Raw genomic sequence first — 23,668 nt, 5'->3', positions numbered from 1 at the left:
GGAATATCTTCTTAATCCTCTCTTTATTAAAATTTTTCACACTTTCTTCCTGTCACTAACAGATTAATACGCATCAACGTCAAATAATACTACTCTCAATGTGTTGAAATAATACCACTCTCATCAAATAGATAGCAGCACTAGTGGCCCATATAAATACGGCTGAAGGTTGTTTAGAGGTCAAACCCCCCCTCCCTCCGCACCATGGCTTCACTCCCCGCGCCTATAATATCCCTTAATGCTCCCTCCTTTATCTCCATGGTCTCAACAAGTTCGCCAATACGGCGTCGAACGCTCGTGAAAGTAAATTACAAGAGCAATGTGCACAATACGGTGACACTTTCGACTCTCTTTCGCGCACTTCACTCGGTCCCAAGCTTTTAGAAAAAAGTCCATGATCAATTACTTACTGCGAATCGATACGATAACAATAGTTAATCTAGCATTACGACAACAGTAATCTTGGTACAACAGCCAAGTTTAGCGATATGACAGCAAAAGAGATCGCACGATAGACACGCAAAGCAAGCACTTGAACACGAATTAGACAGAATAACGTTATCAAAATTGCTGCTTGGCGCAATTCCCAATTGTCTCCAAGGGGTTTTGCGAAGCTAATCACTTAAATTAGCTTAAACTTAGGAAGCGTTTATGCTTTCACGTAGCCCTGTGTAAAGCGCGATTCTAGACGTTATTAAATCTACTAGATGAAAAGATGGCGAAGAATGTGTCTTTACCCAACAAGAAACGCGAAAACTAATTTAACGTCTAGCCTCGACACGAGATTACTAGCAATTCGTGGATTCGTGGCTTTTACAAGAGAGCAGAGCACCCATCGTCGTTGTCGTTCTCTACCCGTGAATCGATTTCTAACAGGGTACGCAGGATTCTCTACTCGGGAAATACGTTCACTTCGCATGGAGTTTAGTGACCAAGAGAACGAGGACCGCGAACAATTTAGAGTCGATACGCAAGAGCGCGCTAAGATCGCGGATAGAGATAGATTGCGTCAGCTAATTAGATCACGAGGTCGCGGTTTCTAGGTGCGGCGGGCGTAAGCTCGCGCATTTCGAGAGGACGACCCGCGAATTCCGAAAAGCCGCGAGCCAACTACTAGCGCGGAATCACTAATATTAAGTAACGCAGATTGACGTTTGCTGTTGGCAGTTCCGTCTAAGGTAAGTTCCGCAGTCTCACTTTCTCGTGTCCTCGACATTACTTTGGATAGTCGATTTCCATTTCCTAGTTGCTGAAAACCCACAGCGTGGTGTACAGCCGTGGATCGCAGTGCTTCCACTCGGTGTGTTTACCCCCGGCTTCAGTGCTGTAGTTATCGGACATCGCTCTCGGTCTCGTTCTCTCTCTCTTTCTCTCTCCATTCTCACATCCCAGTTACCTAGATTTTACGCTCCTCTTGCGCATTTGTCCGCATCCTTTGATGTTGTCAGCTCTCGGGATGGTGAAGCACCAAAATACGTAACAAAAAAAAACTTGGACTTATCGTAAGACTAATTTACAAATCCTGGATAATTCGGGCGCTGAAGCAATTTGCACTCTCGAACTCCCACGGAGGCTATAACTTTTGTAGCGAAGGAGGACAGCGGCGTGACATGTTACAATACACACAATTTTATATATATACACTGAGAAAAAAATACTATTAACTCAACTAAATGCGTTTAGTTGAGTTTCAGTTTGTTATCTGAAATATCTTGTTTTTTTAATTCAAGCATATGGTAATAAAGATAACAAATTCGTATAAGTTGAATTAACAATAGTGGTAATAAACATATTTAATTCACTAAACCATGAATTGTTTTGTCGAACATAAGTTGTGACAATTTCAAATAAAAGATACTGTTAAACAAGATGAAATAGGCAATTCTCATTTACTTTAATGGAATATAATCTGAATTTCTTTTCACTAAGTATTTCATCTAATCAAACTGCTTATTTTTATAAGCAGACAAAATATTGTGTTGTCCTATTGTGTTGTACAATCAAAGTTACCTGTATTTAAGCAAATTATAATTTTGTTAAAACAACGAAATTGTCTTTCGGTATAACCTAATTATTATATCTATTGAAACATAATATCTTCTTACATTAATCAATATTTCATTGACAGCCCGTGACCGCTGCATATAGTTGAATCAAATACTATTTTGTTACTTCAACAACTTTTTTTTCTCAGTGTATATATATATATATATATATATATTAGGTCTACCGGAAAGTTCTGTCCGTTTTTGGAATAAAACAAACAACAAATTTTTTTTACCGTCAATAAACTTTATTAAATATTATAATTGCCATTATTATTAATGATTTCTTGTCAGCGTGAGGGCAATTTGTATATCCCATTTTTGAAACATTTTCGAAAAATTTGTATTTTGTTTTATTCCAAAAACGGACAAAACTTTCCGGTAGACCTAATATATATATTTTCTAACATACAATTAAATTACACAAATGATTAATACCGCAAACATATCTTGATGTGTTTGCGGTATTAATCATTTGTAAACAACAGAATGTTTCATTGTTACGAGTTTAAAAATGATTTTATTTCCGTGCCACTGTAAACAGCTATGAGGATGTAATACGCGCGCGGATATGAAAGTTTCAATTTTGTCTTCATCAAATACAAAGCATGATCTACACAATTGAAAACAATTGGCCGAAAAGAGTTGCAATAGGATTGTGAATGAAAGTTTTCTCTCTCGCTCTCGTCGAACTTATATTTAACATTAACAAATTTATTTCTCACGTATAAAGTTATATAAGAAACGTCAGCGGAACTTTTGTGCGCGATTGTCTCATTTTTCTTACTGACAATAGAAAATATGAGAAAAATAAGGAAGAATCCGCACCTAATATCCCTTCCTTCAAGCGCGCACACACACAAAAGTAGTATATCAGATACGTTTAGAGTCAAATCATTAGTCCGGAGCGGTATTTGGCAATAATTTTTACAGAAATCACAGTGCCTTCTGACGTTTGGTAATAACAGATCGTCTATCATAGTTCTTATCACTCGTACTAGCTGCTGATCGTAGCAGAAAATGACGGCTGCAGCTGTTCTCAGCGTTTTGTGCAACTCAACGAGAGACAAGCTAAGTTATATACAACCAATCCACCAGTTTTCCGAATTTATATTAGGTCTACCGGAAAGTTCTGTTCGTTTTTGGAATAAAACAAAATACAAATTTTTCTTAATTTTTCAAAAATAGGATATACAAATTGCCCTCACGCTGGCAAGAAATCATTAATAATAATGGCAATTATATTATTTAATAAATTTTATTGACGGTAAGAAAAATTTGTATTTTGTTTTATTCCAAAAACGGACAGAACTTTCCGGTAGACCTAATAGATTCTAGATTGGAATAGCACAATATTTTTTTTCAGAGAGGGACAGAGAAGAGAGAGCTTCGAAAGACAAATTTGACAATATTCGTACACTTATTCTATGTATTTTCTAGTTTATTTTTTACTTAAAAACAAAGTAAATTTTGTTTTTTTTTTAAATAAAAGTTTTCAAAATAAATTGTCACATCTATCTGCGTCAAACGAACGATGAAATAAATTTAACGCGCGAGAAAAGATCGAAAAACATAATAACACAAATTGACTATAAATCTTGAAATCTTTTCAACACACATCAATGTTGCAATGTAATCATTTTTATGTTCTTCGAGTCTCTCTCGAACGTGTCAAATAATGTAGGAAACGCGCTATTTATTTTCGAGACACATTTCTTTTTCTCCAGTACAACTACAGGGCTTACGTTAAGAAAAGTACAGTTTTGCGCAAAGTTTTAACGGACAATAAATAACTCACGAACACAACCAGAGACGGAAAAGACGATCGTGATTCACTTGAGATGTGAACGGAGCGCGCGAGACTATCGAAACTCGAAATTGTTATTCGTTGATTGTGATTTACCGCCAGTGAATTTGATAGGATAGCACTTTATTGTAGTAACAACGCTTTGCGTCGAAATCCTTGTTCGCGAAAGTGTCTTTCGCAATCTTCCGAAATGATCAACGAGAAATTGAAAAATGATTAATTAAGAAGAAAGTTCAGTTATCGCGGGCATATAAAATTGATCAGACAGTCGTGTGTGTGTAAATGTATACGGATTGATGCGGATCCGGACTAAATAAAGGGGATTAAAAAACTATTTCTTAACGAGCAGAAATACGAACGTGGAAGGGCGGATTAAAAAAGTTGGTTGAAAAGCGATTTAATCGGCCACGTTGAACTCGCAGCTGCTTTTTCGAGAGAGAGAGAGAACACTCGCTGTGCGCAGTACTAATCTTATAAAAACCATTAGCGGACTAGCGCGCGAGGTGATTCTCCGCATTGATTATACTCGACGCAAATCTCCGGAACAGATAGGATAATACTAATGGTATATAAATACAAATGATATAATATAATACATTGTGTATATTATATCATTTGTATATATAAAAGTATTGAATATATATATAAAAGTATTTTTTTTTTCAATTCGATTTTATTTTTGGTTTTTTAATTACTTCTGCGTAAAATGTCGATTGAAGATTAATTATCACAACACAAAGTCGTTATGCAAAATCGACGGTAAATGAGACTGTGTTATCTTACTCAATGGCACACAACATGACACTGCTAATTGCAAAGTAACTGCTTGAAAAAATAAAAAACGAGATCTTTTCGCGCTTGAAATTATTTAAAATTTCAATCGCGATTCTCCGATGAGAGAGATGTGCGGAAAATTTTTCAACATGATTCGAGAAATCATACGTTTCTTATATATATATATATATTGTAGCTGTGCGAGGCGATCCGCGCGTTTCCGTAGAAAGCGGCAAGAGCAGCTCTTCAATATTTATTGCTGCCGCCCGTCCGATTTCGTTTGCGAGCGTATCGCGATCCCGATTTTCACTCGGAAGAAGTGCATGGCAATGGCGCGCGGCCGATCCGCGAAGTGTAATGCGGGCCGAAAGAACGCCGGGGCCCCACCAAGTCGGGATGCAACCTAAAAGCGAAAAGTTCGCCGGCGCAACGAGCACGTTTAACGAATGTAATGGGTTCACCCCCACCGTTTAAACGGGTACGGTCTAATCAAGAAAGTGGTCTGCCCCCGGCGAACTCCGCGCGCGCGCGCGAAAATCCTTCTCCGTTCTCTTCCTTTTCGCCCAGACCCATCCTGTTCTCTCCATCCCGCCCGATTCTCAAGCCGCGCTGATTGACGATGAATAAAGGAAATTATGCTGCGGCGAGCTTTTATTCACCGCATCGGATGGAGGAGAGAGCAGAGGGAGCTAAAAAGCAACGTCGTTACCGATCCATGAACGACGGTGTGTGTATACGCCGTAAATCCTGTTCCGAGCGAATCGCAATTGAAAGCGGGGGGAAGGGGGGGGAGAGGGGGGACCGGGAAAGAGGAGAACCTTAATTCCGAAAAAAGGTTGAGCGATCTCGCGGGCGGCGCTGTAGAGATTGGGGGATGCGCGATTCGGCGGATTCAATTTGGCTTAATAAAAATATAGCGGCCAACCGCAAAAGAGAGCGAACAACAGAACCGACGCGCGCAATAACGCGTTCTCGTAATGCGCGCGCGACGCTTTCGCGTGATTTAATTATGCTAATGACCGCGGCGATAACGAAACGGCAGAATGCACGGAATTTAATGGATAAACAGATTTTTGCGAGTACATATGTGTATCGAGAACCGCGTATCTCCGACACGCGGATATAACGCGCGACCGAAATTTAATACCGCAACTACAACGGCGCGCGCATTGCGAAATTTATAGTCCTGGATTTCACGCGTTTCCATATTTTCGCTGTGTGTGCGTGTGCGTGTGCGTGTGCGTGTGCGTGTGCGTGTGCGTGTGCGTGTGTGCGGGTGTGTGCGAGCGGAGGCAAAACGTTCTCAACGAAGTGTGGCAATGCACAGACCGCTCTTTTATAAAATGCGTGCAAAATGCAGGATATTTTTATGAGAATGGCAATTTCTGTAAATCTCAGTGTGTTTAAATATCTTTCGACTTATAAATTTGTTCAAGCAAGTGGAAAACTGCAAGAGAAAGAGAGAGATGCGGAATGGAAAAACGCGATTTTGAAACTTGATCTACGTTACACTGAGAAAAAAAGTTGTTGAAGTAACAAAATAGTATTTGATTCAATTATATGCAGCTGTCACGAGCTGTCAATGAAATATTGATTAATGTAAGAAAATATCATGTTTCAATAGATATAATAATTAGATTATACCGAAAGACAATTTAGTTGTTTTAACAAAATTATAATTTGCTTAAATACAGGTAACTTCGAATGTACAACACAATAGTACAACACAATATTTTGTCTGCTTACACTGAAAGAAAAATGCTTGCTGGTATTTACGACTATAATTGCATAGTAAAATAATTATAGTTGGAATTCTTATTTTTATCGGTAATATTGCTATAATATTAGTAAAACTAACCTTATATATATGGTTTTGACAAGTATGTAAACATTTTGCTATAAATTATAATAATTTTAAATGGTAACGTAGTCAAATGTCAAATAACAGATGGTAAATAAAATACACATTTTTAAGTAATAATTACAATCACAATTATAGTAAATGTGACTATACTGTTGACATCAGCTTTACTATTTACTGGTAATAATACCTAAAAAATAAGTAAAGAAAGTAACTTAAGACATACATTTTTATGACTACATTAATAGTCTGGTTAACTATATTTTTAACTACGAATGTACTAAAGATATCGTAGAAACTATAAAAAAAAGTGGCCAGAAAAGTAATCATTTACATACAATGCATAGAATCATAGCAATAGTATATCTTAGTAACCACATTTATAAATAGCAATTTACTATTTTCCTAAAAACAATAAAAATCATTAAACCTAAAACTATNAGTTTTATCACTAAAACTATTGGAACCATATGCATTAGAGATCAAATTTAATATAAAAAGTTTAATCTTACTATTATATAAGTACGACTTCTTATTATGGCATATAGTGTTTTTATCTTTCAATTATGGTCCTTATTATCACATTTACAGTACAACTTACTATACATAAATCACAAGTTATAGTGTATGAAACCATGCATATGGTTGCATGAATGCACGTTAAAGCTATGGCAACAATAATATATTATTGAATCAACTATAAGTCGCATTGTTAAAATAACTATAAAAAATAGTTGGCACCTTAAATCACTATAAATTATAGTGAAATTGTGGTAACTGCAACTATTTTTTGCTCTCAGTGTATAAAAAGAAGCTGTTTGATTAGATTAAATACTTAGTACAAAGAAATTCAGATTATATTCAATTAAAGTAAATGAGAATTGTCTATTTCATCATTTTTAACAGTATCTTTTATTTGAAATTATCACAACTTATGTTTCGACAAAACAATTCATGGTTTAGTGAATTAAATATGTTCATTACCACTATTGTTAATACAACTTATACGAATTTGTTATCTTTATTACCATATGCTTGAATTAAAAAACCAAGTATTTCAAAAAAACAAACTGAACCTCAACTAAACGCATTTAGTTGAGTTAACAGTATTTTTTTCTCAGTGTAGATAAATACTATATTTTGCGTCTTATTCGCATCACAAATTAGAAGGATGAACCTTCCGTGTGCGTCTCTGACAAACGTTATGTTTATTAAAAGAAAAGTTAATCCGAGGGGATTCCCTCGTCGGACGTAATGTTTTGCGATGTCTATTACTACACGTAGCTGTACGCTGTCGCGAGCAGTTAGATTCGCCGTGATGACTCGCGAGACGATGGATCATGTGGATTAATGTTATTGCAAGATCGAAAGCCGCGATTCCGCGACAGCTGATGTCCAGCTGCAATTTTTCGCAAACAAAAGAACAAGAAAAACAAACAGTTTCGAGCACATTTTTCAGATACGATGTCAATCAGTGTTTTTGTTCGCAATTTTGTTTCTTTTGTTTATCGCGGTAATTGTAGTTAACTTGTTAAGCAGATTTCTATCGCTCATTTTGACCGATACGTACGTTGACCGGTAGATTAAGATAAGACAGATTGAGCTTGAAGCATGAAATAACCATGGGATTAAAAGCTCAAGCAGGGAACTGCTCTTTCCAGAAAGGTAGGAATTATAGACAGTTTTAAATATTTATCAGACCGCGAGGAAGCGGTCGGCAAGCTCTTCTACGACAAAGAGAATGAGCAAATGGTAATGAATCTATATCGCTTTTTTGCAGATTTGAATATACAAATTGACTATAATGCAATTCTCGATACTGCAAATCGCGATAATCTCAGATTTAATCTATATTTTAATCATACTTGCGACTGTTGACATGCCACTTCGTTATTGCTGATCTGCATATTCTCACGTATTAGCGTTGTATCATTATTAGCTCTTATCAATAAATTAAGTAAATCTTTCACATATAAAATTAATTCTTCAAATTTAAAAAAGAATTTTATGATTTATAAAATAACGTGAATAATGAAATTGTTATTGTATATAACAATTTTGTAATAAAATTCATTTTTCTATTATACAAATTATTTATATATATTTTTTGCTACAACATATATACATATACTATTCATTACCCGCGCACACACACGTACATGTATACATAAATGTATATGTATACATAAATATAACAATTATAACAACGTTATTGCTGATCTGTATATTCACGTATTAGCGTTATATCATTATTAGCTCTTATCAATAAATTAGTAAATCTTTCACATATAAAATTAATTCTTCAAATTTGAAAAAGAATTTTATGATCGATAAAATAACGTGAATAATGAAATTGTTATTGTATATAACAATTTTGTAATAAAAAATTTATTTTTCTATTATACAAATTATTTATATATATTTTTTTTGCTACAACATATAAAATAACATATAGATAAAAAAATAAATTTTAATATTTTTAAATGTAGAAAAATATATTTAACTGCTTATTGTTATCTATTTTGTCTCTCTGCCAGATTATTTAGGTGCAGAAATATTTAACGTTTTACCGCTATATATGTATCAATGTAACGCTAGCGAATTTGTCGGTCATTGTAGCAGTTAATCAACAGCTGTGCAGCTTCCGTGTTCTCATTCCGCGAAATATCGCGCAGTCACGTCGCATCTGATATCGCATAATCGCTCGCGCTCTACCTTATCTCTTTCTCTCTAACGGATGTCGGCCAATAGAGCAGATTAGATGGGACAACCCGGCGCTCTGTAGTATCACGCGTGTACCGCGTAACAGCCTCCTCGTTGTTGCTTGGCACATAACGCGGCGTGCGAATCCCCTTTAATGCCGACACAAAATTTACAATGCGGAAATAGGCCGAACCGTAGTTAGAGCTCATCGGGACGGGAATATCGAGCGCGTACACCTGTCTATCGGAATGAAAGGCCGGGCGAGAACCTGGGATGAAAGGGACCAGCGAGAGGATGCACGAGGGAAATGTCCATTGTCCCGATTTCCCAGCGGTGTCGAAGTGGCAGACAGTGTCGCGCGGTACGTAATAACGTGATTACGAGATGTACCCCACCTTTTCCGTCCCTCCCCCCCCCACCCGATTCTCAACCCCGAGATCTTCGAAGATGAGACGTTTTGGAACGACTAGGTCGACAGAAATCGCGTGAATGCCGCGAAGATCCGCCTCTTTCTATTAAAGACGACGTCTATTATTCAAACAGATGTGTTTCAGAAACTTATACGTACATCGTTTAATGTTGACTTAATTACGCGGTGTAATGACCGCTCGAGAGAGATGACGCAAATTCGCAGCGTGTGATTCTAGCAGGGATGTTTGTGTCATCATAGTGTTCATTACCCATTTTGAGGCTTACTAGGAATTTTGGCTATGAAATTATTACGACGGAACATTATTGCGGTTTGCGTTAATTATGATATTATATTACATAAATAACTGGTAATTCGCGTGTATAATTACCACAACGCGTCTTCTCTATTATTTACACAATTAATCCTTCGATATTGCGATGCGGTGTTCATTTACACATTCATTTTACATGCCGTGGAAAAGCGCGAATTTCTCACGCGTGTATATGTAATAGAAATCTCGTCTCGAATAATATTATTTCTACAATTATAAAATTTTATAATTTAATAACAGGTTCGACTTTTTGGCTGAGGAGTATTTTTTCGCAATATTTTCAAAAATTAGTTAGGGGGGTAGATGGGATCTCTCATATATGTGATGCAAATCCAGCATCCAATATAAATTTAAGAATTGATATTCAATTCAAAAAACTCGCGCGTAAAAATTTACACGCGAACAAATATATATATGTATATATGTATATATATATAGGGGTAAACAGTACAGTTACTGGCCTCCCAACAGTAATTGGCCATGTATTAAAAGTAATAAATATAAATAAATACTATCATATTCTGAATTATAAACATTTTAATATTAATTAAGTTCTTTTTCTCCGAATAAAAGTAATATTATAGTATTTAAAAAGCTCAAAAACTTATTGTTACACGACAAACATTGGCCAACCGGCCAATCACTGTTTTTAAGATTATGAAAACCATGTGACAGTCATTGGTCTCTTATTTTGAGTTATAGATACAAACGTAAGTAGGTTTATTAGTTTTCAATGTGTTATAAATAAAATATTCATTACTACATCTTCATAAGTCAAAACAAAAAATTTATTATGTTAACTTTTATGTAAACAGATACTAACAGAACTCATATGGCCAATAACTGTCTATTTTGACTATAGGAAATGTTTTATCAAATTTTGAATACTTTTTCAAATTTTCTAATAAATTTATTATTTTATTTGCAATTGTTATAGTTTGTTTGAGCTAGTAATACTGAAGATTTACTTCAAGTTATTAAATTTAATTTTATAATTCACTCTATATATAGTGCAGTTTTTCTTAAGTGGCCAATCACTGTATCTCTTACCCCTACGCAGTTTTCCGCACAACATCCTGCGATCGGCTCGGATGACCGTAAATATATTTCTTAGTTTAGTAACTTATCGAGCTTCAATAGAATTTAACTGTTATAAAATTTTATTTTTTCCGTCTCTTTCTTTTCAATGTATATATTGTACGAGCGTACGAGCCGCAATTATGTAATTCAAGTATGTTGTGATAAGAGGTTGTTGTGGTAAAACGGCGATAATTCGATTACAGGCGTGTCGCGCTCGTTAATGCATCGATGCACGCGTTTGCAGATAAGTTACATCTCCTTTGGTGTTATTACGAAGCCGTTATATTACGCCGGGATGGGTCATGTGCATCAGATTCTATCCCGTCCAAGTGCCTGTTTACAGTGATTAAATTATGCTCACGTTGCCGTTACACGTGCCCGCGCTAACGTGTCTACAACGTGACGCGTTTCCTAGTTGCAGGAAACGGGGAGTTGCACGCGAAATAATGCACGTGTGTCTCTCAACTCGCTGCATGCCTCTACAACAACGTCCTGCATATGCATGTAGCAAAGATCACGCGTCACAAGTATCCGTTTTCTGATTTCCTTTCCTATATCACATAAACGTGGTAGAAATTTGAATTGAAGAAACGAAATAATCGTTGTGTCAAGATTGAAATAACATCAATTGCGTTGAATTTTCAAAAGAATTTTAAATTAAACTCGTAAGAAAAATACCGATTTAAATTTACATTTTAATTTAACTTACTTCACAAACAACGTTTACAAAAGGAATAGTAATAATTTCGATATACGTACTATTTTGAAAAGTTGTGCGCAATTCAATTATATTTTCGCAGGTCTGTTAAAAATAGAGATAAAATTTCCGAGTTTCTGCAAAGAGGTTATTCGTTTTGAAACGGTAACATTATTTACAACGAACTTTCAGAACATACTCGATATAGCATCGATAGTTCATGAAACTAATGAAGAGATGCAAAATCGAAATTGACGCAACGTTTGATAATTGTCATCTGCCCGCTAAAACTTGAAACCGTACAGTCAATTGATGTGAACGCCGATTGTATATACACAACTATACTGCAATTCTATCAAGTTCGAAGTAAACTTTTCCACACACGTACGAATTAACAAGATGGTGATATTTACAGAGCTCTCTTTGTCGTTTGAATTTCTCGTCACACAAAATATATAATGCTATGTTTCCGGTTAACGTTAAAAAAATATAACACAAAAATTGTAAAACTTTTTTAATTATTTGAAAATCGAATTTGTTTATTCGACGTTTGATTTGTGAAAGGGATTAAATTTTTGCATCATTAATTATAGAAATTATTAATCGTCGTTATAGTTTTTTTTTACAAACAAGAAATATTTGAAATTAAAATTCAGCAAAGTTGTTTAAAGAGATAAAAAATATTTGCAGAAGCAATGTAAATTAATGAGTTACAATCCACTTTAAAAATACTGGTCGAAAAGGTTATTTGCAACGACAGTAACTCATTAAAAGTCTCATTACCGTATTTAACACGGACGTATTTAAATTGCCAAAAATTACCGGCCGTGTAAAATACGGATAACGTTACTGCCGAGAAGAGTTAATCGCCACGCCATTCAAATAGCGGACTTTAAATGCAAGAGAAATAACGTGATACATGTAATGTGATTACCAGCTTTAAATTCACGAAAATCTGTCGGGGAAATGAGTGGCGGTATAGTGTGATGAAAATTAGGATATCAACGAGATATTTTCTCGGCGCTTTATTCTATGTATAATGTGCATAATTTCGCAAAAATTGATAATTCAAAAATTAAGACCTCAAAGAGCCGTCGCTCTGTCCGACATAAATCTCCACTCAATCGAATTAGACAAGATATCAAATTCTCGTATTTGTTTTTTTCTTTTTTTTTTTTTAGCTTGCCACTTACCGCGTTGCCAAATTGGAGCACTGGCCGGATTGCTGTCCACTTCGCATTTCAAGCTGACGGACATCCCCTCGACAATTGGAATTCCAAAACCAGGTAAACGCGTTATCGCGAACGACGGAGTATCTGAAACAGATATTAAGCAATTAGTGTCAATACCGCAACGTCAATGCGCCCGGGCTTCGGCACGTCTGTACGATCTCACGAAAGCACTAAAAACGGATACGCGGATATTACATCAAAGCAAATTTGATTATTACAGACACTATGTATTTTGATCGCACCTGCGATATTCTACTTTGAAGCAAGAATGACAACTGGCACTAAAATCGAAAAGACAGTGTTGCGCAAGATAAAGCGTAGAGCTAAATTCGTTCTACAACATTTATGTGAGTTTTATTCGATTATCGCGAATATATAGAATCCACGGTTTTTTTTTTCTTAATCAACTTCTTTAATGAAATTCAGAATGAGAGTAACAATAGTTTAATAAGCAATTCGAGAGATCGCAGTGATTGCGAATTGCAATCTTATTTTGCAGACAAACTCCACCAGCCATTCTGGTAGTTCGCAATTTTCGAATAAGATCTCCAAGCGGTAATCCCAGAAATGTATTGACCAGCGTAATCTAGTTTCCACGCATTCGAAAGTCATTCTTTGTACGAAGAAGATCCCACTTCGCGGAGAGATATCAGCCACTGTGGATTGAATTCCATATCCGCAAAAATAGCCAATTTTCGAATAGAAATGCCGAACCGTGCTGAGATGCAATTTAAAAAAGAAAAAGATTATTTTTCATATTTATACGTGTCTTATCGCTTTTGTTCATTATTTCGAGAGAGCTCAAAAAATAGTTTATATAAAAGTATCTTTATACAATGTTTTGATTTAATATTTCAGCAAATTTTTAATTGGAACTTTGTGACTTCAACACAACAAATTATTTTTTTGCTTTACTTCCTGCATAAATCTGTTGTCCGCGCAACTCTCTCTCTCTCGTAGAATGCTTATTTCTACTATGAAAGTTTACTGTGACCTGCTTTCGTAGTACGGAGTTCACTTCCCGAATATAAACCAGCTTTTCGCCTGGAGCGACATTATGCGCGCAACGGCATAACTTCACATCATCACCGAATAGATGTAACGCAGAAGACAAAGACCACGCGAGCAAGACAAGTGTCAGAATATATGTACGTTTTAATAAGAAAAAGAAAGCGCTTTGAGAACAAATAAAATTAAACGCATCGAGTGGCTCATCGAAAACTCAAATATAATTATCGCGACATGTTTCTGACATCATTTCTGGCAGTTATTCTATATTTTCTTTTCTTTTCTCTTCTCTCTCTCTCTCTCTTTCCTCTCTCTCATAACATGAGCGTTCTTTTCCCTTCATTACCAAAATGTTAAATAATAAAATTCACAATTCTACACTGAGAGAAAAATGCTTGGTATTTACGACTATAATTGCATAGTAAAATAATTATAGTTGGAATTCTTATTTTTATCGTTAATATTGCTATAATATTAGTAAAACTAACCTTATATACATGGTTTTAACAAGTATGTAAAAATTTTGCTATAAATTATAATACTTTTAACTAGTAACATAGTCAAATGTCAAATAACAGATGGTAAATAAAATACACATTTTTAAGTAATAATTACAATCACAATTATAGTAAATGTGACTATACTGTTGACATCAGCTTTACTATTTACTGGTAATAATAACTAAAAAATAAGTAAGAAAAGTAACTTAAAACATACATTTTTATGACTACATTAATAGTCTGGTTAACTATATTTTTAACTACGAATGTATTAAAGATATCGTAGAAACTATAAAAAAAGTGGCCAGAAAAGTAATCATTTACATACAATGCATAGAATCATAGCAATAGTATATTTTAGTAACCACATTTAGAAATAGCAATTTACTATTTTCCTAAAAACAATAAAAATCATTAAAACTAAAACTATCAGTTTTATCACCAAAACTATTGGAACCATATGCATTATATAGATCAAATTATATATAAAAAGTTTAATCTTACTATTATATAAGTACTATTATGTAAGTACTTCTTATTATGGCATATAGTGTTTTTATCTTTCAATTATGATCCTTATTATCACATTTACAGTACAACTTACTATACATAAATCACAAGTTATAGTGTATGAAACCATGCATATGGTTGTATGAATGCATGTTAAAGCTATGGCAACAATAATATATTATTGAATCAACTATAAGTCGCATTGTTAAAATAACTATAAAAAAATAGTTGGCACTTTAAATCACTATAAATTATAATAAAATTGTGGTAATTACAACTATTTTTTGCTCTCAGTGTATGTCTGCTGATGTATAGTATAACGCGATACAATTAATGGGATTAAGAAAAGAACAACCAGAAAAATGAGAAGATCAAAATCGTCGAACGAAACGAGCTATAGATACGATGAGGTCATAGCGAGTAATTAAACAAACGGGAATAGTCAAGATTTTATGAGCGTCGAGAGTCGTATTCGTTAAAAGGCCGCTCCAACGACGACGCGTCGTTCTATGAGAAGTGGGAATCATCGTGTCTGGTCGGACGGCACACGATGCCGCTTCGGCGCCGCTCGAACGATTTGCCGTTATCGTTATGTCGTCCATTTCGATCGTTAATATCGCGCCGTCGCTAACGGGACGATCGTCGAGGTCGCGAAATAAATTGGAGACGCGTCAAATTGCACGAAAAGAAAGACGAGCTGCCGAGAAATGTGATGAGCAGGGGCGAAAATGTAGAAGTCGCGCGGTAGAAAATATCGAAAGTGGGAGGAAAGAGAATGAAGAAGAAACGTGGGACAGAGAAAAAAAGATAAAAAAGAATAAATAAACATAGTAAAAGAGAAACAGAGAAGAGGAAAGAGAGAAAAAGGAAAAAGAGAAAGAAAGAGAGAGAGAGGAATAGAAAGAGAAAGGAAGGGAAGGACAGAGCGGCATGACTACCAGAGGATAGCTCGAAGTTATTCACTCGGCTATAATAGCGCGGTGCTGGGACAATGCAAGCTTAATGAAAGCTTCTCTCCCCGGCGCACCGACGACCTCACCCTTGTTGTTTCCCTCGTCACCCACCCCGCACGTCGGCCAGGACCATCGCAGCCACGACGCCGAGATCCGCCGCCAGGCACGCTACCGCTTCTGTAGTCCCAGTGCAGCGGCGTAAACACCAAACAAAGGGAACACAGAAGTGTCCCACAGACCTCGATCGCTCGATGAGAACTTTAAAGCGCGCCCGCAAACTACCGGTCCGCCGGTAGCCTTTATTTTAGAATTGCCGCAACCACTGGAGCAATTTTATAGGAATGCCTCATGAAATCGTTTTTTGGAAATCCGTTAATAACATCTGAGGTTTCTTGCGACTAGTTTCGATCACTGGTCTCTCTTTCCTCGAACAATTTACAATTCGTTACAAAAGTGTTTCATTTCGATATATTGAACAAGCTACCGTAACTGTATTTATTTAAATGGGAAAAATATTAAATTAATAATGAAGAAGAATAAGATTCTTCGAGGCTCGGGAATCTTTAAACTAATGAATGAATTAAATTCGGGTTGTTTGAGCCGTTTTGCAGGATGTTGTGCAGAGAATGTGCTTAAATATATATATATATATGCATACACATATATTTAAAGAAATAATTTTTTTCCTCCATAAAAAATATTATTGTACTTAATTAGAAAGTATGTGTATATATAAAGTTTTAATTTCTAAATATATTTTTAGCTAAATTTTTTTCTCGACTTCTTTAACCTTTTCTCTTTTAATTATTTGTTTCGTCAGCGCTGTTAGATAATTAAATTCAACAGGAATAACTCAATTGCGGGATAACTGTGTGTATCGTATTGTTTTACGTGAACCTTAAGGCGACACGAAATTCTATCTCTCAGAGAAATGAATCTCTTCGAAAGAAATTTCTACCGTCGTTTCGGCCACAACGCTCGTAAACTTTATACGGGCCGTTAAGCAAACCTCTGTATACGATTCACGCCGAAGATTTTGCGAACTCAATGTACGTGGAAGAAGAAAAACGAGCGAATATATAGTGACATTATTAAACTGCTACAATTTGTAGAAAAACTTTTGCAGTACAGCATTCGACAAAACACTACGTAAATTATTATCTCAAATATAACGTACGTAATATAATTGTTCAAGAGATTTAAACACTTTCAATTCTCTTGTACATTCTAGAAGAAAATTGTTTCTTGTTTGACGAAGCTTTGCTAATCGAAACAGAACAACGTCGATCTGTCAATTAATTCGTTTCGAATTAAAAGCGGAAAAAACACGTCGAGGCAAAAGAAACGTAAGGTAAATGTTCCAATACTTAAACGTTTAAGAGAGCTGTTTAACATATACAAATCATACTCGTATAATTTAAATTTTGTTGGTAAGTATTAATATTTATTTAAAAAACCAGACTAAATTTTCACTAAATAAAGCTTTACAGAACTGGTTTATAAAAAAAAAAACAAAGTAAATTAATCGAATTCTAACATACCTGCTATGGCCCAGTCCTCAAATAGGTTTTCTAACTTGTCCCAATACTTAAACTATCTTGTCCCAGTACTTAAACGCTATTATTAACACGACAATATAAAACAGGAAAAAAATTATTCATGCATTTTATTTCATGAAAAGTTATAGATTTATTACAAATCACTAAAAACTTTGAAAATTTTACAAAACTAGAGATTTTACAAAACTAGATTTTACTTAGAGTGTCATAACCTTTTGATAAGATTATGAAAACAAGTCATCTACTTTATCATATAATATTTAAATATTTTAGTTAAAATATTATTATTTTAGTACATTTAGATAAAATGAAACCATGAAAACACAAAACTACTTACTGATTTGTTGCAAATTATGTTTTGTCGCACAAATATCACTCAATAAATGTATGCAAGACTAACTACGTTATGATGAATCAAGTGTTTAACAACTCCGCCACCGGCGGATTCTCGTACCAATACATAAACACGATAATTTAATTATTATAAGTAAAAATTAAAGATAGAACAAAGTTTTTTATCAATCTATAGTGTCTATACTGAGTTTGAAAAATTTTTGCTGAACAAAAAGTTTATTTTGTGCATTTAATTATAACCTTAAGAAGAATATACTTTGTCTTACGCAAACCGCTAACGTAAGAGGTGAAAACGCAATAAATTTGCTACTACTCTCAAAAACTATTTTTTTCTTTATCACATCTACTGTTTAGAAAACTTTTATTACAATGTTTTAATAATAATACAATTAAAAATATTAATAAAACTTTTGATTATTGTAAATATCAGTAAAATAGTTTAATATAAATGAAAATTCGAGTAAGTGTTTAAGTACTGGATTTAAACGACACGTTTAATCACTGGGACATTTACCTTACAACTATAAGAGTCGTGAAATTATAACGAAAACGATAACGGTAGGAGAAAGAAAACAAAAGAAGTGCTAGGATGCCAGCCAATTGCGATCATTCAAAGAACCGTCAACTTGTATAACTGCGTCATTACGAGACAGATCGCCGAATAGCTCTCGTTGTGACACGGTCGCGCCTCGATAATGTCTGTCGTATATATTTGCGGAACGACAAAATAACAGAGAGATCGCGCATACAGCACAAATACAAACCGCAGCGGGGAGCAAAACGTCCAAAAATTTGTCGGTTGCGTCACGATGTCATCTGCGCGGAACAACTCTCTGGCTGCGGTTTTAAATATATTATATAATCGTGCGAACAATATTGTTGTGTTTTACTGTGACCATTGTCTAGCTTAGTCTAGTTGCTACGTGTAGATTCTAGAACTTTCCATGTTTATTTTAAGTATCATAAAAACCGACGGTTAGCGATAAAACCGTGACGCACCATTGACCCTTCGAAATACCTTACCATATAAGGCAATCTTTCGACACAGGAAATGATTTGTCCTAGCACACAGCCAAATCTAGAACATTCTAGATTATTCTCGAACATTCGAGAATGCTCTAGAATATTACCAAATAAGGAAAACTCCAGAACCTTCCTTGGCCGAACTCAGGCCCTATAAAAGCGCGCCTTCGAACCGAGGCGGGCAGTCAGAATCGAGCAGCCAGTTACAGTCAATCATTTATCATCACGTAGTTATTAGTAGTGAACTGTATATTTTAATCATAGTTGCGCAGTTATTTTAAACAATTATTGTAACATCGTCACAAGAAACCTGTACGAAATAGAACTGAATAAACAATTTTTATATTAATCAGTGTGACGATTTTTCCATTACACATTCTAATATAAATTATTTGTAAGCATCATAGTCATCAATATTAACATAATAAGACTACTTGAGTGATATTCAATTTTACTCTTCTCAGTTAATAAACGTACAACTGTCTCTCTTTGACATTTTTATTATGAAAAAATTGCGCTACCACTCTCTGAAATACTGAGAAAGTTTTTCTGCAGAAGTTTTTAAATAACACGAAGGTTTGTAAAGGGGAAATGTCATAAAACATTTTTTAGAACGAAATATTCTCTCTAAATTGCATTTAAAAGTTTTTATTATCTTCTCTATCACATACACACACACATATATACATGTGTATCCAAGAGAGTTAATGAGGAATTAATTATTTTGGCTCATATGTGTATGTAATTTTTCAGAGAGATTTCTCTCTTTACAGTATTTCTATAGGTATACATATACATATACACAAACGTATCCATTTTTATATCATGTAATTATAAAAAAATTGTATATGTCTTTACTGTATTATACTGATTATTATATTATTGTATTATATCTAAGCTAATTGCAATGTATAACACCATTAATGTATAATGCCATTAATTAATTAATTATAATTACGTTATAAAGTTTATTATAATAGATTTTTTGTGTATGTGTGTGTGTGTATAATTGCAGACTTTCTCTAAAATCAACAGTGCGTTACATAATAATCAGATCTCGATAAGTCTTGTAATCTCCGACACGAGAGTCCCTGTAACTATGGTCATGTAACTCGTAAGCCGAATGGCCAAGAGAGGACGAACACAAACGGATTTCTGTCGATCTCGCGTTTCGTCGTCATCATCAGCCACGCTAAACTAACGTATAGCCGACATATCCACACGGGTACACAAGGGGATACATTGCATCGCCCGCGGTTTACGATGGCAGTTAAAGTTTAAGTCCGGCTTTAATGGGTCAATGGGTGATGCGTACCATGAGCGAAAATTAAACCCTCGTAACATGTCGATCGCACAAAGGCTCGACGCGGCGATCGAAGGTAAAGAGAGGTAGACATTGAATGAACGTCGCGCGCGCATAGTTTCCCCAGTTTGGCTGTAGAGGACATGTACGCGTGACTTTATTAAATGCGACTCCAGAGGAAGAGATGGATGCTCGATATCAATTAAGTTAAAGTAATATAGAGAATGAAAACAGAATCTTTGCGCGATATTGATGAACTTTTATGAATTAGTAGACGCATAAATTATTCATCAGTTTTTGTTTTTAATCGTAGTGTAGTATTGTGAAATGTGTGAATAATATTCATAAAACTTATTAAATTAATTGTGCATATTAAGAGAAAGCTGAACCGACAAGTGTAACCTTCGATTCAGCTGTCACTCGGCCGCTACGCTGTCGGATAAGTGGCGCTATTTCTCGGGATCCGAGTCGGACCAAAACAAGGATAGATAACACGAGAGAGAGAGAGAGATCCGGCGCTTCTTTAAAATTGTACCAATCTTAGTTCACAAAGTTTTCTTGTCTCACAATGCTTCAAAATCCTCCCATGTAGGAATTGCCGACAGACTTCCAGTAATACTACTAGGCCAACAATGGCCCAACCTTTATAGCCGATGCTCGATATTGACAATTGGTCCAGTATTGTCTCATTTTTGTATTTTATAACAGCCCAATATTGGCCCGTTTGTTTCACCAGTGTTCGGCATTCATATTGGGCCAGTATTGGCAAGAAGACAGGACTAATATTGAAACTGTTGTCTTGCCAAGCATCGTTCTTGTACTGGTAAAACAACAGGTCCGATACTGGTGCCACGGATGGTCCAATCTCTAGCTTACAGTTTCGCCAAGAGTCGTTCATGTACCGGCGAAACGACTGGCCCGATACTGGCACCACGGATGAGCCAATGTTCAAACTTTAATTTTACCGAAAATCATTCCTGCGATCAATATATTGGCGCCACAATGTTGGCGTCATATAAGTTACTGATCTTGAAAAGTTAACCTAACCTAACCTGATCAGCCTAACCTGATCAGCCTAACCTGATCAGCTAGATTATAATTTTCACAGAATACTTTGAATTAGTTTGCATTTTGATAACTGTGTTTAAGTGTATCTTGTGAATAATTGTGAATATTTTGTGTACACAGTGTCAGTAAAATTATTTTGATAACATGACCAATTATTATTACACTCAAAAATATCGTATACTCAAAAGAAAACAGAATGTGTCATTTTCTTCTGATTCTTTTTCTCTTTCTGACACTACACATGATAATGATGACATTGAAGGCTCAAAACAAAAAAAACTGAAATTGGAATATACTTTCTTCAATGATGAAAGTATTTGCAACGGTACTTCTGTAAATTTTGAACATTCCAATGTCAGAAAAAAAAACATTCAACGCGTGTCAGAAATTAATAACGATGATTGTAATGATTTAGGAGACTGTAAAGATGACAGCGTTAATTCAAGCTTCGACGACAATAGCAGAAATGTTTGTTTAGCAACATCAACTCCTGAGCAAGTTTCTGAAGCGGAAATTGAAACGCATGAAAATGTCATCGATAAAACTGAAGAAAAAATTCTGTTTTGCGATAAGTTAAAAAACGTGTGCTTAGACAATATTAACAATATAACAAACAAATTTGTATCCCAATTATTGGGTGTGCTTAGAAGCGAAGGATTAGATGTGCCAATGTGTGCAGAAACTCTACTAGGTATAAAAAGACTTTTTGATTACCCTATTAAGCCAATGCTAAGCAGTAATGGAAAGAACGGCCAATACAGATATTTTGGGATTTCAACTGGCATCATTCGACAAATTTTATCGATTAATTATGATGATAACGTCATCCAAATTATTGTCAACATTGATGGTTTTGATTTATTTCAAAAATCTTCTCAAAAATGCTGGCCTATATTAGTTCAGTTGTATCACTTGAAAGATCAGTTTCAGCCTTTTATTGCAGCTTTATATTGTGGTCCAGGCAAACCAACATACGTGCAGGATTTCATGCATGATTTTATAGAAAAAATCACTTATTTAATAGAAAATGGACTTCAAATAGAAGATAAGTACTTTACTTTTCAACTCAAAGCTTTTATATGTGATACTTCTGCACGGGCATATATCAAATGTTGCAAAGGACATACAGGATTTTTTTCGTGTGAACGATGTGAAACAAAAGGACTCTTAATCAAGCAAAAAATTGGAAAAAGAGGAACTAAAACAATGAAAACCTCAAGGAAAATCATATTTCTGCAAACGGATGCTCGTCGACGTACACACAAATCATTTAGAACATAGCGTCAAAAGAACCATCATCTTAAGAATTCTTTATTATCTTTAGTATCTTATATAGTTTATTATCATTGCTTCAGCTAAATAGTCTATTTGCATTGCATTTTTTACTCAAGAATACTCAAGAATACTTTTGTCACAATTTTGATAGTCTCTTAAAAAACTTAAAACTAAAAAAATATTTTATTTATTTGTATTTATTAAAAAACAATTATTTCTTACACATATGTTAAATATGTAAAAGTAATAAAATAATTCGTTTAGCTTTCAATGANATTGAGGAATTCGATGAATATACAGTGTCTAATAACCAGCAAAAGGGCAAAATAAATTCTCCACAAAGTAATGGTATCATTTGCAGTCACAAATGTATAGATTTGTTGCACTAAAATTGTAGATAAACTTTATCCCTATCAGTGCATAAGACTATCTCTTTATTTTCGTAGTTCCTTGTGATGCGCGTGATGAAAATGACACTGATTCGATCAACTCTTCTAGCAATGAAAGCAATTCTAATACTAATTCAGAAGAAGTTTTATCAAAAGAGAAACTACCATACCTAATGTGATATCGTCACAAGAAAGTAGAGATAGCTCGGATAGAGATGTTTCTGTTGTTCAAAAACAAGATGATGCTTCATTGAGACAACTTAAAAAAGGTAAACTTAGAATACATTTTTTTTAAAGTTTGCTGTCAAGATCTGAGAATTGTGGCTAAATTTCTCAACAAAGCTGGAGTCTTTATTATTATTTGAAATCTTATAAAACTGTATATTTTAAATTTTTTTAATTCACTTTCCAGATGACTTAAATGAAATACAAACCATTATAAAAAGCTTCTTGAAAGAAGCAAAAGAAGAGATAATTTGCGAAATTCGAAAATCAAAACGGAGTTTGCAGTATGACATAAACAATAAATTCTCCACTTTAACAAACAATTTAGTTGTTAATCTTGGTTTTAAAAAAACAAATGCTCTCAATACATTAGATGAAACTGTATTGGGAATTGCTTTGCCAACGCAAGATCTAACAGCGTTTGATAATTTAATTGAAGAGATAGAAACACTTCTTTTTTCAAGAAGTTGTCTGTTAAACAAATGTGGTTTTTATTACATATGTATATGTAAAGACATGTAGCAAGTTTTATGGTTATTAAAAACTTTAGACAATATTG

The 23,668-nt window shown here is 34.7% G+C and overlaps 1 protein-coding gene across 1 annotated transcript in view; it reads right to left on the bottom strand.

Annotated features, from left to right (window-relative positions):
• Positions 1–23,668, bottom strand: part of LOC109857411 (irregular chiasm C-roughest protein-like) — a gene marked incomplete at its 5' end in the record, with an annotated part of 257,067 nt that overhangs the window by 13,292 nt on the left and 220,107 nt on the right. The window contains one exon of the mRNA XM_020433686.1: positions 12,904–13,026. Within this exon, the coding sequence (XP_020289275.1) occupies positions 12,904–13,026 (123 nt within the window). The remainder of the gene's footprint in view (positions 1–12,903; positions 13,027–23,668) is intronic.

The sequence above is a fragment of the Pseudomyrmex gracilis genome, unplaced genomic scaffold (assembly GCF_002006095.1).
Source record: "Pseudomyrmex gracilis isolate BER0280 unplaced genomic scaffold, ASM200609v1 scaffold_158, whole genome shotgun sequence".
NCBI lineage: Eukaryota > Metazoa > Arthropoda > Insecta > Hymenoptera > Formicidae > Pseudomyrmex > Pseudomyrmex gracilis.
Note: the sequence above shows the minus strand (reverse complement) of the source record. Positions and strands in the feature narration are given on the sequence as shown.